This window comes from Mercenaria mercenaria, chromosome 15 (assembly GCF_021730395.1).
Source record: "Mercenaria mercenaria strain notata chromosome 15, MADL_Memer_1, whole genome shotgun sequence".
NCBI lineage: Eukaryota > Metazoa > Mollusca > Bivalvia > Venerida > Veneridae > Mercenaria > Mercenaria mercenaria.
Genome location: NC_069375.1, coordinates 3,826,261 through 3,842,726, shown reverse-complemented (window position 1 = coordinate 3,842,726; position 16,466 = coordinate 3,826,261). Strand labels below are relative to the sequence as shown.

Below are 16,466 nucleotides of genomic sequence, written 5' to 3'. Positions count from 1 at the left end.
GCGTCAGGTTACCCCACAAGGAGTGACCTGAAGCCTTCCGGGGTTTCTGCAGATACTGTGTCAGGTTACCCCACAAGGAGTGACCTGAAGCCTTCCAGGGTCTCTGCAGTGGTGATTGGGAGGAGATCCCAATCTCTCACTGTCCTCGGAAAGAACGTGTTAGACAGTATCTGGTCAGTAATGCGCTCCTGGCCTGAAATAGCTTGTGCTGATCTGGTCCTAGCATTGCCGCTTCAGAGGAATATGTCTGCGCTGATTGGGGTTGGCTGGAATTTCCCAGGGACAGGAATTGTCACCAGTATTTACCGGGAATTTTCGTACTGGAAAATACTCCTAAGATTGCAAAAGATGGGAAATACTGCAAAACTGACTCCAAATTCAAAGAAAATTCAGCTTTTTGTCTTACAGAATTAATGATATTTAATATTTAAATGAACACTTGCATCAGAAAAATACATAAAAGTACGTAGCTCATGTTTACATATAATATAGCTCACTCAGAGTCGCTGTTGAGAAATGTACTTTCTCTTTTTACATGGTTCAACCATCATAAGACCCAATGATATCTAAAAACATTCATGCAGATTCTATAGGTTGCATTTTCACTATCAAATGATAAAATTATGTCTGAACAAAAACTGTGTATTTGAAGGGATGAATATCATGTTTTCTTGGATTTCATCTTTCAGTTAAAATGACATAATACTGTAATATATATATTTATTTTGAGTCAGCAAGTGTTTACAACTGACTATGATAACAGTAGTGAAAATTAAACAGCATCAAAGATTTGAAAAGACAGTGTCCATATCTTATACTTTCATCCATGTATTGTCTTTATACATTGTAGATTGTGATGTCTGATAATGTCACAAAGTATGAAGATATCTCGCTGCCCTCATGTGGCCAGTCTAGGTCCTGTGTCTTGGAATATGATCAAAAAAGCACAAAAAGTAAGTGTAGCAATATTTCATTCTATTTTAATTTTTGTGCCCTCCATGAGTGTTGGGGGGCATATAAATTTGGTCTTATCCGTCCGTCCGAAGTTCGTGACGCCCCTAGCTCAAAAAGTATTTGATATAAATTGATGAAACCTTGCATGAGTCTTTATCATGATATAAACTTACACACCTCCTATTTTTCGTCTGGCTCCAACCTCTATTTTCAGAGTTACGGCCCCTGAAATAGTCTAAAATGCACAGTTATGGCCTCTGAAATAGTCAAAAATGCACATTTTCACATTGTGACACGGCTAGCTCAAGAAGTATTTGACATAGATTCATGAAACCTTGCATGAGGCTTTGTCATGATATGAACTTCAGCACCTCGTATCTTGTGTCTGGCTCCGCCCCCTATTTTTAGAGTTATGGCCTCTGAAATAGAGAAAAATGCACATTGTCACCTTATGACGTGCCTAGCTCAAAAAGTATTTGATATAAATTGATGAAACCTTGCATGAGTCTTAATCATGATATGAACTTGTGCACCTCATATTTTTCATCTGACTCCACCCCCTATTTTCAGAGTTACGGCCCCTGAAATAGTCTAAAATGCACATTTTCACCTTGTGACGTGCCTAGCTCAAAAAGTAATTGATATAAATTGATGAATCCTTGCCTGAGGCTTTATCATGATATGAACTTGCGCACCTCGTATTTTTTGTCTGGTTCTGCCCGCTATTTTCAGAGTAATTGCCCCTGAAATAGTCAAAAATGCACATTTTCAACTTGTGACAGGCCTAGCTCAAAACGTATTTGATATAGATTCATGATACCTTGCATGCGTCTTAATCATGATATGAACTTGCACACCTTCTATTTTTCATGTTGGACCGCCCCTATTTTCAGAGTTATGGCCCCTGAAATAGTCAAAAATGCCCATTTTCACCTTGTGACGCGCCCAGCTCAAAAAGTATTTGATATAAATTGATGAAACCTTGCATGAGGCTTAATCATGATATGAACTTGCGCACCTCCTATTTTTTGTCTGGCTCCCCCCCTATTTTCGGAGTAATGGCCCCTGAAATAGTCACAAATGCACATTTTCACCTTGTGACACGCCTAGCTCAAAAAGTATTTGATATAGATTCATGAAACCTTGCATGAGTCTTAATCATGATATGAACTTGCACATCATCTATTTTTCATTTTGGTCCCCCCCCCCCCTATTTTCAGAGTTATGGCCCCTGAAATGGTCAGAAATGCTTATTTTCACCTTGTGATGCACCTAGCTCAAAAAGTATTTAATATAAATGGTTGAAAACTTGCATAAGTCCTTATCATGATATAAACTTGCAGACCTCTTATTTTTTGGCTGGCTCACGCCCTATTTTTATGCCCCCCTTCGAAGAAGGAGGGGTATATTGTTTTGCAGATGTCGTCGGTCTGTCGGTCGGTTGGTCGGAATGTAGACCAATCCGTTTCCTGATGATAACTCAAGAACTCTTGGGCCTAAGATCATGAAAGTTGATAGGGAGGTTGGTCATCACCAGCAGATGACCCCTATTGATTTTGAGGTCTTTATGTCAAAGGTCAAGGTAACAGTGACCCTGAATAGTAAAACGGTTTCCGGATGATAACTTAAGAACCCTTGGGCCTAGGATCATGAAAGTCGATAGGGAGGTTGGTCATGGCCAGCAGATGACCCCTATTGATTTTGAGGTCAGTATGTTAAAGGTCAAGGTCACAGTGACCCTGAACAGTTAAACGGTTTCCGGATGATAAGTCAAGAACGCTTAGGCCTAGGGTCACAAAAGTTGATCGGGAGATTGGTCATGACCAGCAGATGACCCCTATTGATTTTGAGATCAGTATGTCAAAGGTCAAGGTCACAGTGACAAGGAACAGTAAAATGGTTTCTGGGCAATAACTCAAGAAAACTTGGGCCTAGTGTCAGGAAAATTGATAGTTAGGTTGGCCATGACCAGCAGATGACCCCTATTGATTTTGAGGTCATTAGGTCAAAGGTCAAGGTCACATTGGCCAGGAACAGTTAAACGGTTTCTGATCTTCTTGTCCAAAACCATAGGGCCTATGTCTTTGATATTTGGTATGAAGCACAATCTAGTGGTCCTCTAGCAAGATTGTTCAGATTATTTCCCTGGGGTCAAATATGGCCCCACCCCGGGGGTCACATGGTTTATATAGACTTATATAGGAAATAACTTTGAAAAACCTCTTGTCCAAAACCACAGGGCCTAGGACTTTGATATTTTGTATATGAAATCATCTAGTAGTCCTCTACTAAGATTGTTCAAATTATTCCCGTAGGGCCAAATATGGCTCCGCCCTGGGGGTCACATGGTTTACATAGACTTATACAGGGAGAAACTTTGAAAATCTTCTTGTCGAAACCACAAAGACTATGGCTTTGATATTTTGTAATGTAGCATCATCTAGTGGTTCTCTACCAAGTTTGTTCAAATTATCCCTCTAGGGTCAAATATGGCCCTGCTCCAGGGGTCACATGGTTCATATAGACTTATATAGGGAAAAACTTAGAATCTTCATGTCCATAACTTACATCATTCAAATTTGGACCACATGTATAGTTTTGAGTGGCAAGATGAACCTTGACATGAGTTGACCTTGATCTTGACCTAGTGACCTCCTTTCACATTTCTGTAGCTACAGCCTTCAAATTTGGACCACATGCATAGGTTTGTGTACTGAAAAAAACTGACCTTGTTATTGACCTAGTGACCTACTTTCACATTTTTGAAGGTATATGCTTTAAATTTGGACCACATGCATAGTTTTTTGTTCCAAAATAAAATTTGACCTTGATTTTGACCTAGTGACCTACTTTCACATTTCTCAAGCTATAGTCTTCAAATTTGAACCACATGCATAGTTTTGTGTACTGAAATGAACTTTGATCTTGAGATTTCTGAAGCTACAGGCTCAAAATTTGAACTGCATGCATATTTATTTTTGTGTTCTGAATTGAAATTTTACATTGATTTTTACCTATAACCTACTTTCACATTTCTCAAGCTACAGCCTCCAAATTTGAAGCACATGCATAGTTCTGTCTACCCAAATGAACTTTCACCTTGAAATTGATCTAGTGACCTACTTTCACATTTCTCAAGCCACAGCTTTCAAATTTGGACCACGTACACTTTGTTTTGTGCCCAAATGAAATTTTACTTTGATTTTGACCTTGAGCTAGTCTTGAAATTTGGAACATTTAAAAATGGTTCAGTGGATGGCGCCAAGATCTCTCTTTAATCTCTTGTTAGGCCAAAAGGTTAAAGGTCAAGGTCAGATTAAACCAGAATGGTAGAACTTTTGTTTACAGTGAGCATATAATTTCTGTTCCTTGTGCAATTACTGAATGCATCAAGGGGGGCATTTCGTGTTTGACGAGCTCTTGTTAAAGTTATGGCTGAAATAGTAAAAAAATACAAATTTTCTCCTAATTATGTGCCTAGCTCATAAAGATTTTGATGTAAATTCATGAAACCTTGCTTGAGTTGTCCTTGCACACTTGGCTACCTGAGAATCTTTGCATTTATTACAGGGTTATGGCCCTTGAAATAGCCAAAATAGTGGATTTTTTGTTTGTGATGCTCATAGCTCAACAAGTATATGGCCTAGAATATTGAATCCTTTTCATAAAATGTTTGTTGAGGCTATACCCAATTAAGACTGCAAACATTTGAATTATTTCCCCTTATTTGTGACAAATGTACCAGTCGGGGGGGGCATACTCTGTGACCTACAGACACATTCTAGTTTAATGTTAGCTAGTCTGACTTGTCTCGAACGGTTTAACCTTTACTGCAGACATGCCATATGTTCAAATTTGAAACATTTTTACAGTCCTTGGAATATTATTTTTGTAATGTCTATCTGAACTTGGCGAGATTTGTAGTAATAATGATAATGATGCTATGTTTTCATATCGAGGGCTTAGAGTGAAACTGGTCTATCTGCTTCTCTTTCTATATACAGACAGACCAGTTTTGCTCTAAGCCCTTGATATATGAATACATTAGTTCAAAGTTGATGATTTATGCATACCGGTAATTATTATACTTACACATTGCTAGCATGAGATATGTGACACGTGTGAGATGCGGGCTACAAATTTGTGGCTGTGTTTGGTTGGCAGATGTACATATGTTGGATGTGGCGAGTCACTGAAGGATCACAGTTCACATCATGCTCAGGTATACAATGATACTTCACATTTTACGTTTTGCTTAGGTATTAAGTTCATGTCATGTTCAGGTATATGGATATAGTTCATAACTTGAAATCTTATTTTAAAGGCGTACACCAGAGTCCTATCAATGAGATGGGCAAATTTTTTCCCAATAATAGAATTTCTTCAAACTATGGATATTGAAGGATAATCATCTAAGAAACAAAGATATGCAATAAAGGTCATAGGTCACCAGCATTGAAAAAGAGTTTTCTGGCCTTGAAAACGGCGTTTTAGGGACCTATGACTTATATTGCATATCTGTATTTCTTAGATGATTGTCCTTTAATGCACCTTTAAATACTTCCGTCTGTTCGTAATTCTGGGAGAGATTTTGTTTTTGTGGTGTAAGCTTTATGAGTGTTAATAAAAAGAATCATGGCAGGATTTGCTTGAAGCTCCATTTTCTTTAGTTTGATTTTGTAGGAAGTAAGCATTATAATATTGTACATATATCAATATTCCTTTCATTGAAGCGTAACTGGTGTAAACATATATGGGTTTTTTTAGGGTTTTTTTTTCAAGTGAATTGATTCTTGAATTGCTTATTTGATAGACTTGTACTTTCAGTTGGATTTCCATTACTTGGCAATTAACCTGGCCACTCTACGAATTTGGTGTTACATATGTGAATCAGAGGTGTACCATGATAGGAATAATCCACCATTTCTGTAAGTTTATTGTTATCAGCGTTTTTAGCTCGACTATTCAAAGAATAGTCTAGCTAATCTACTCACCCTGGCATCGGCGTCGGCGTCACACCTTGGTTAAGTTTTTGCATGCAAGTACATACAGCTATCATTTCAAGGCATATAGCTTTGAAACTTATTTTTTCTTTTTCTAGGTCAATTACCAACCTCACTGGGTCAAGTTCCATAACTCTGACATGTATTTTGAGCAAATTATGCCCCCTTTTGGACTTACAAAATTCTGGTTAAAGTTTTACATGCAAGTTACTATCTCCAAAACTAATGCAGATATTGAATTGAAACTTCACATGTGTCTTCGAGGTTATAAAACTAGTTGATAGCAGCAAGTCCCATAACCCTGATATGCATTTTGGTCAAATTATGACTCCTTTTTAACTTAAAACTCTTTTGATATTTAACATTTTGGGTAATATTTTCCTGCTTCTGGGACATAACCCTGACCTTCATTTTAGCCAAATTATGCCCCCTTTTGGACTTAGAAAATTCTGGTTAAAGTTTTGCGTGCAAGTACATACAGCTATTACTAAAAGGCATATAGCTTTGAAACTTATTTTTTCTTTTTCTAGGTCAATTACCAACCTCACTGGGTCAAGTTCCATAACTCTGACATGTATTTTGAGCAAATTATGCCCCCTTTTGGACTTAGAAAATTCTGGTTAAGGTTTTACATGCAAGTTACTATCTCCAAAACTAATGCAGATATTGAATTGAAACTTCACATGTGTCTTCGGGGTTATAAAACTAGTTGATAGCAGCAAGTCCCATAACTCTGATATGCATTTTGGTCAAATTATGACTCCTTTTTAACTTAAAACTCTTTTGATATTTAACATTTTGGGTAATTATGTCTCCCACCACACAGTGGTGTGGGAGACATATTGATTTACTCCAGTCTGTGTGTGTGTCTGTCACAAAGCTTGTCCGCACTCTTAAGTCGAATATTTCTCATCCGATTTTCACCAAACTTGAACAAAATGTGTTTGACCATAAGACCTCGGCCAAGTTCGATAACTAGCCATATCGGTTCAGGCGTCTTGGAGTTATGGCCCTTGAATTACCAAAAATCGGTCTTTTTACTCTTGTCCGCACTCTAATTCGAATATTTCTCATCCAATCTTCACCAAACTTAAACAAAATGTGTTTGACCATGAGACATCGGCCAAGTTCGATAACTAGCCAAGTCGGTCCAGGCATTTTAGAGTTACGGCCCTTGAATTATCGAAAAAAATCCGTCTGTTTACTCTTGTCCGCTCTCTAAGTCGAACATTTCTCATCCGATCTTCACCAAACTTGAACAAAATGTGTTTGGCCATAAGGCCTTACCCAAGTTTGATAACTAGCCAAATCGCTCAGGCACTTTTGATTTATGGCCCTTGAATTACTGATTGGATCCACTCATCCAGACCATCTAATTGGATCCACTCGTCTAAAACATCTAGAGAAACTAACATTTTTCATAGGGGCAGTTGTGGGAGACATGCACTTTTCTCAAAAGCATCTCTAGTATTTTCCTGCTTCTGGGACAATATTTTGAATAGACAAGCTTGGCTGTCTTACAGACAGCTCTTGTTTGTTTTTGTTTTTTCACCAAAATATTCGACAAAAACTGGCCCCATTCCCCTCATTGCATTTGGAGACTTTTTCCCATAGTATATGTAGACTGTTTCTCATTGTATATCTAGACTTTTTCTCATTATATATGTAGACTGTTTCTCATTGTATGTGTAGACAGTTTCTTGTTGTATATGTAGACTGTTTCTCATAGTATACGTAGACTGTTTCTCATAGTATATGTAGACTGTTTCTCATTGTATATGTAGACTGTTTCTCATAGTATATGTAGACCATTTCTCATAGTATATGTAGACTGTTTCTCATTGTATATGTAGACCGTTTATGTAGACCGTTTCTGATAGTATTAGCGCGGCGTCTTAAATCAGTAAGCAATTTCATCCGCGTGAGATACCTATTTATCTTGCCCCTTACAAGTTTCTTGCATTTCTATTGGTCAATAGACGTCACGTGGAGACAGGATATATTCCATATCCTGCTAGTACATTTTAGATATGAATTTTGATTTTAAAAAAAAAATGGCTGCCGCTTTGTTAATTAAAATATTACATAATAGCGTGTAAGTGAAGGGTAGTCGGCAAGATAAAATCGTTACACAGCTTGTTGGTGACAGGATACGGGATATACGCTGTCGAGGAAATCCATATCAGGCTCAAGCTTGCACGAGCCTGATATGGATTTCCTCGACAGCGTATATCCCGTATCCTGTCACCAACAAGCAGTGTAACTAATAGTGTAGTGTATATGACTAGTGTTACTTCTAGAGCGACGCAGCGGGGCGCCCCACCCTGCCCTTTTTTACTGCCGCCACGCTGCCCTTATAATGTGCCCTCTTGCCTTTGATCTTCTGCTAAATCCCGCCAATTTCCCTGTTGACATGCCTCAACGATTTTTTTTGATCAGCAAATTACGTCACGGCGAGTGCACACAGGTAATGAGAATCAATGAAGTGTTAAAACTAATTGATAAATAGTATGGATCCTGTGAAATGTCAAAAAAGGGTGCGTAAAGTGGCCAACTGATTACCAAGCACGTGAAAAGTGCCCTAGATTTCTTTGTGCAAAATTTAAATTAGTATAATAACAAGTATATATCAATGCAGTTTGATTCTACTGTAATTTAAACTAGAAAATGCACAAATTTTAATGAATATCGAAAGTAAAAGTAAGTTTAGAATGTCTGTTCACGAGTCTTATTACTCCCGATGTCTTTTGCAATTTTTCCATATTTCCTTCAAAAAAAGCTGACAGTGGGTGTATTTTTTATGATGAGAAACTTCAAAATTTGAGGAACTATCTCTGGTTTACCCTAGTAGGTCATGTAACTGAGTAAAAACTACTCTCAGCCAACATTCCGAAAGTGTACCAGTATCCGGATAGTATATTTTGGATATGCATTTTAGTAAACTTTAACCTGACTGTAATAGCACTTTTCTGTTAATGAAATATTGATGAAAGACCTGATCAATACAACATGACTTCTGATAATTATTAGTTTACAATGTGACCTGAAACAGGCCTTTAACTATGTTGTTTACAACATGATCTTGGTTTCAAGATTAAGCTAATTAATTAAGAGAAAGGCTTGAATGGTTAAACCTAAATTATAAAGTAAGTAAAAAGCCTTTGTAAACTTTGTTACTGGTTTTGTGAAGATTAATTACCACTTAAATTTATTCTGTGACATTTCCTTTAAGTGTGCAATAAAGATAAATGGAATACATATTAACTATAGACATCTAGAAATGCAACTACTGCTATGGTAACTTTCAGGTCGAAAAGAGCCCCATGCAAAAACAGGGCCTTTGTAGAATGTACTTTTTATCTTTGCCAAATATTTGCCATAACCTTTGCAGAACAGTTGCAGCACATGATTGTTGAATATATTCCGCAGACGAGTAGAAATGGAACGAAACGTGCAACTATTCCGCAAAGCTTTTGCAAATATACACAACGCACACAGAATGCAAATACTTTGCAAACAATTTACAATTCGCAGCTGAAACTTTGGCAAATAAATTGCAAACTGATAGCAAAGTAATCGCAAAGTGATAGCAAAGTAATCGCAAAGTGATAGCAAAGTAATCGCAACTTGCATGCAAATAATATGCAAAGTATTCGCAAAAACGTAACAAACAGCATAAAACGAATTTCTGAGGTCCAAAGAAAAGGATTTTGTTTAATATCTGAAAAACAGATGTAAATTCACAAAACCATTAAAATTTTGCAGTTTAAATAAATATTAAAAGTCAATCATTTCAGTGATCATTCAGTAACAATAACTAAAATCATGTAATAATGTTAAGTTTCAACAATTGCTTGAGTAAAAAGTGTTTTATATAACTATCATTGATTAACATTACCTTTCTACATGCTGCAATATTCTCTGGTTCTTGGAAGTCTTATTGCTTAACAACATAGTATTGCATTATCCTTATTCAACAAAGTTTATATCCAGAAAAAATAATTAGAATATTATATAAATAATCTGTTTAACACAAGTTTGCATCACCAAAATATTTCTACTAACTGATGTGTAAACATTTCCTCACAATATTTTCAAAAATCCTGCCATTTGAATATAGACCAATCAGAAAACAGAATGGTTAATTACTTCCTGTACCTAGAGTCTACCAGGAAAGCAAGTTCATCTATGTTAACTATTTGCAAATGCTTTGCTCTTTCATTTCTGTACAAAGTGTTTATTTGCAATACCTTTGCTAAGTAAATGTGTTTGTTTGCAGATGCTTTGCTGTCTGCTAATTTAATAAAGTATTTATTTGCAAAACCTTTGCAGTCTGTAATTTATCTAAGTGTTTATTTGCAAACCCTTTGCTTCAGTGTGATACGTTTTGCAGACTGTTTGCGAAAATCTGATGCAAATACTTTGCAATCACTTGGAATATAGTTTCTGAGAAAACAAATATTTAAAATATATTCTGCAAATACATGACAAAGGGTTAAATGTGTATGGGGCACCCTGCCCCTTTCAGACAGCACCCTGTCCGGTTTTGGCAGCACCCGGGCCCTTCCTGAGGTCTAGAAATAACACTATATGATATATTGATGGTTATATGATTATGTGAAAATGTAGAAGTAATGAAATACATGTTGTTGTGTTTTTTTTGCATATGGTATACTTAAAAAAGCACCCGCCACACAAACTTTACCCCAGCGCCTTAAACAATTTCTGGAGAAGGGCCTGGTATATGTAGACTGTTTCTCATTGTATATGTAGACCATTTCTCATAGTATATGTAGACTGTTTCTCATTGTATATGTAGACCTTTTCTTATAGTATAAGTAGACTGTTTCTCATAGTATAGGTAGACCATTTCTCATAGTATATGTAGACTGTTTCTCATTGTACTATATGTAGACCTTTTCTTATAGTATAAGTAGACTGTTTCTCATTGTTTATGTAGACTGTTTCTCATAGTATATGTAGACTGTTTCTCATTGTATATGTAGACTGTTTCTCATAGTATATGTAGACCGTTTCTCATTGTATATGTAGACTGTTTCTCATTTTATATGTAGACCGTTTCTCATTGTATATGTAGACTGTTTCTCATTGTATATGAAGACTGACCGTTTCTCATTGTATATGCAGACTGTTTCACATTGTATATGCAGCCTGTTTCACATAGTATATGTAAACGGTTTCTTATTGTACACATAGATTGTTTCTCATTTTATATGTAGACCGTTTCTCATTGTATATGTAGACTGTTTCTCATTGTATATGTAGACTGTTTCTCATTGTATATGCAGACTGTTTCACATTGTATATGCTGCCTGTTTCACATTGTATATGTAAATGGTTTCTCATTGTACACATAGACTGTTTCTCATTGTACATTGAGATTGTCTCATTGTGTATGTGAACAGTTTCTCACTGTACACATAGACTGTTTCTCATTTTATATGTAGACCGTTTCTCATTTTATATGCAGACTGTTTCACATTGTCTTTGTAGACTGTTTCACATTGTATATGAAGACTATTTCTCATTGTATTTGTAGACAGTTTCTGATTGTACATGTAGATGGTTTCTCATTGTATGTGTAGACTGTTTCTCATTTTATATGTAGACTGTTTATCATTGCAGATGTAGACTGTTTCTCATTGCATTTGATTCTCATTGTATATGTAGACTGTTTCTCATTGCATTTGGAGACTGATTCTCATTGTATCTGCAGTATACAGGCCGTGTTATCATTGTATATGTAGACTGTTTCTCATTGTATACGTACTATACCTGATCAGTGATGATTTCCCATAGTATGTGTAGACCGTTTCTCATTGTATATATACTGTAAAAGCAGAAATTTTCGCGAGGGTTTAATTTTCGCTATATTCACAAGGCTCTACATCTCGCGAAAATTAATCCTCGCATATATATTCACCATTAGTATAATTCCAATTCCAGTAGGATACCTTTTTAGCTCACCTGTCACAAAGTGACAAGGTGAGCTTTTGTGATCGCGCGGTGTCCGTCGTCCGTGCGTGCGTCCGTAAACTTTTGCTTTTGACCACTCTGGAGGTCACATTTTTCATGGGATCTTTATGAAAGTTGGTCAGAATGTTCATCTTGATGATATCTAGGTCAAGTTCGAAACTGGGTCACGTGCCATCAAAAACTAGGTCAGTAGGTCTAAAAATAGAAAAACCTTGTGACCTCTCTAGAGGCCATATATTTCACAAGATCTTCATGAAAATTGGTCAGAATGTTCACCTTGATGATATCTAGGTCAAGTTCGAGACTGGGTCACGTGGGGTCAAAACCTAGGTCAGTAGGTCTAAAAATAGAAAAACCTTGTGACCTCTCTAGAGGCCATATTTTTCATGAGATCTTCATGAATATTGGTCAGAATGTTTATCTTGATGATATCTAGGTCAAGTTCGAAACTGGGTCACAGAGGGTCAAAAACTAGGTCATTAGGTCTAAAAATAGAAAAACCTTGTGACCTCTCTAGAGGCCATATTTCTCAATGCATCTTCATGAAAATTATTCAGAATGTTCATCTTGATGATATCTAGGTCAAGTTCGAAACTGGGTCACGTGGGGTTAAAAACTAGGTCAGTAGATCTAAAAATAGAAAAACCTTGTGACCTCTCTAGAGGCCATATTTTTCATGAGATCTTCATGAATATTGGTCAGAATGTTCACCTTGATGATATCTAGGTCAAGTTCGAAACTGGGTCATGTGGGGTCAAAAACTAGGTCAGTAGATCTAAAAATAGAAAAACCTTGTGACCTCTCTAGTGGCCATATTTCTCAATGGATCTTCATGAAAATTGGTCAGAATGTTCACCTTGATGATATCTAGGTCAAGTTCGAAACTGGGTCATATGCGGTCAAAAACTAGGTCAGTAGGTCTAAAAATAGGAAAACCTTGTGACCTCTCTAGAGGCGATATTTTTCAATGGATCTTCATGAAAATTGGTCAGAATGTTTACCTTGAAGATATCTAGGTCAGGTTCGAAACTGGGTCACGTGGGGTTAAAAACTAGGTCAGTAGATCTAAAAATAGAAAAACCTTGTGACCTCTCTAGAGGCCATATTTTTCATGAGATCTTCATGAATATTGGTCAGAATGTTCATCTTGATGATATCTAAGTCAGATTCAAAACTGGGTCACGTGGGGTCAAAAACTAGGTCAGTAGGTCTAAAAATAGAAAAAACCTTGTGACCTCTCTAGAGGCCATATTTCTCAATGGATCTTCATGAAAATTGATGAGAATGTTCAGCTTGATGATATCTAGGTCAGGTTCGTAACTGGGTCATGTGGGTCAAAAACTAGGTCAGTAGGTCGAAAAATAGAAAAACCTTGTGACCTCTCTAGAGGCCATATTTTTCACGAGATCTTCATGAAAATTGGTGAGAATGTTCACCTTGATGATATCTAGGTCAAGTTTAAAAATGGGTCACGTGCCTTCAAAAACTAGGTCATTAGGTCAAATAATAGAAAAACCTTGTGACCTCTCTAGAGGCCATATTTTTCAATGGATCTTCATGAAAATTGGTCAGAATTTTTTATCTTGATGATATCTAGGTCACATGTGCTCAAAAACTAGGTCACTATGTCAAATAATAGAAATAACGATGTCATACTCAGTTGAACACTGGGTCATGTGGAGATAGGTGAGAGATTCAGGACCATCATGGTCCTCTTGTTTACAATTTCACGAATATTAAACCTCACAAACATGCGCAAATTTTCAAATTCGCGAAATTTTGACCCAGCGAAAATAAGTGCTTTTACAGTAGATTGTTTTTCATTTGTATGTACTATACCTGATGGTTTCCTATAGTATATGTTTTCCTATAGTATATGTAGACTATTTCTCATTGTGTATGTACTATACCTGATGGTTTTCTATAGTATATGTAGATTGTTTCTCATTGTGTATGTACTATACCTGATGGTTCCCTATAGTATATGTAGATTGTTTCTCATTGTGTATGTACTATACCTGATAGTTTCCTATAGTATATGTAGATTGTTTCTCATTGTGTTTTGTTTGTTTGTTTTGGGTTTAACGCCGTTTTTCAACAGTATTTCAGTCATGTAACGGCGGGCAGTTAACCTAACCAGTGTTCCTGGGTTCTGTACCAGTACAAACCTGTTCTCTGCAAGTAACTGCCAACTTCCCCACATGAATGATCAGAGGTGGAGGACTAATGATTTCAGACACAATGTCTTTTATCAAATAGTCACGGAGAACATACGCCCCGCCCGAGGATCGAACTCACGACCCCGCGATCCGTAGACCAACGCTCTTACTTCTCATTGTGTATGTACTATACCTGATGGTTTCCTATAGTATATGTAGATTGTTTCTCATTGTGTATGTACTATACCTGATGGTTTTCTATAGTATATGTAGACTGTTTCTCATTGTGCATGTACTATACCTGATGGTTTCCTATAGTATATGTAGACTGTTTCTCATTGTGCATGTACTATACCTGATGGTTTCCTATAGTATATGTAGACTCTTTCTCATTGTGCATGTACTATACCTGATGGTTTCTATAGTATATTAACTCTTTCTCATTGTGCATGTACTATACCTGTGGTTCCTATAGTATATTTAGACTCTTTCTCATTGTGCATGTACTATACCTGATGGTTTCCTATAGTATATTTAGACTCTTTCTCATTGTGCATGTACTATACCTGATGGTTTCCTATAGTATATGTAGACTGTTTCTCATTGTGCATGTACTATACCTGATGGTTTCCTATAGTATATGTAGACTGTTTCTCATTGTGCATGTACTATACCTGATGGTTCCCTATAGTATATGTAGACTGTTTCTCATTGTGCATGTACTATACTATGGTTCCCTATAGTATATGTAGACTGTTTCTCATTGTGCATGTACTATACCTGATGGTTCCCTATAGTATATGTAGACTGTTTCTCATTGTGCATGTACTATACCTGATGGTTCCCTATAGTATATGTAGACTGTTTCTCATTGTGCATGTACTATACCTGATGGTTTCCTATAGTATATGTAGATTGTTCTCATTGTGTATGTACTATACCTGATGGTTTCCTATAGTATATGTAGTTTTTTTCTCATTGTGTATGTACTATACCTGATGGTTTCCTATAGTATATATGTAGATTGTTTCTCATTGTATATATAGTATACCAGACAAGTTGAGCAAGGAGAATGAGGAGGAGGATGGACTTAGTGAGTTTACGCCAGACAACTCGCCTCAGCACTCGGCATTTGGTGGAGACGATACAGAGTCGGAGGGGGAAGACGAGGGACACCATGGTAAACCTAAAGGTTTGACTGGTCTGCAGAATCTGGGTAACACCTGCTACCTGAATGCAGCACTACAGGCTTTATCTAACTGGTATGTAAACCAGCATATATACATTAAGGACTGATTTGTTTTAAAATTTGTTATTGTACTATCATAGTAGATGGATGGTCCATTGTTCATCGTCATCGTTTTATGTTAAACATTTTCTCATATATTTTCATTTCATTATACTTTTTGTGCCTCTCAGAATTGGAGGACGGAGGCGTGCACTTACAGTTGCCTTTGTTCATCCGACTTTCTGTCCATCTTTCTGTCCAAATTTGTGTTGTGAATAAAGCATGTGACCAAGAGTCATCAAACCTTACAGGATTTTCCTATGTGAAATTGTGCACCCCATGTTTTAATTGGGATTTCACACAGCCACACAAGAGTTATAGCCCTTGATTTAGTCAAAAATATGCATAAAAAGGCTTAAAAGTTTGTGTTGCATGCATCTCAGAAAGTATTTGACTTTTAGAGTTATAAAACATTATAGAGGTTTCTTTTATATTATGTGAAGTTGTGCACCTGGTGTTCTGTTTCGGATTTCATTCAGCCAGACAAGAGTTATGGCTGTTGACTGAGTCAAAGATATGTACAAAATTCGCATAAAAGTTTGTGTTGCATGCATCTCAAAAAGTAGTTGACTTTTAGAGTTATAAAACATTATAGAGGTTTGTTTTAAATTATGTGAAGTTGTGCACCTGGTGTTCTGTTTGGAATTTCAGTCAGCTAGACCAGAGTTATGGTCCTTGACTGTGTTTAAAAAAAGACATGAAGTGCTTTAAAGTTTATGTTGCATTATTAGCTCACCTGAGCAATGCTCAGGTGAGTTTTTCTGATCGCTCGATGTCCTGCGTCCATCTGTCATCTAGCGTCCATCAGCATTTAGCTTGTGTATGCGATAGAGGCTGTATTTTCAAACTGATCTTCATGAAATTTGGTCAGAATGATTACCTTGATGAAATCTAGGCCGAGTTCGAAAATGGGTCATCTGGGATCAGAAACTTGGTCACTAGGTCAAATCAAGGAAACACCTTGTGTATGCGATAGAGGCTGTATTTTTCAATTGATCTTCATGAATTTTGGTCAGAATGATTACCTTGATGAAATCTAGGCCGAGATCGAAAATGGGTTATCTG

The 16,466-nt window shown here is 36.8% G+C and overlaps 1 protein-coding gene across 1 annotated transcript in view; it reads left to right on the top strand.

Moving 5' to 3' along the window:
• LOC123559189 (ubiquitin carboxyl-terminal hydrolase 20-like) overlaps nt 1–16,466 on the top strand; it is a 72,275-nt gene that overhangs the window by 10,078 nt on the left and 45,731 nt on the right. The window contains exons 2-5 of the mRNA XM_053524416.1: nt 851–953; nt 5,057–5,176; nt 5,782–5,882; nt 15,160–15,375. Coding sequence (XP_053380391.1) covers nt 867–953; nt 5,057–5,176; nt 5,782–5,882; nt 15,160–15,375 — 524 coding nt within the window. The 5' untranslated portion in view covers nt 851–866. The remainder of the gene's footprint in view (nt 1–850; nt 954–5,056; nt 5,177–5,781; nt 5,883–15,159; nt 15,376–16,466) is intronic.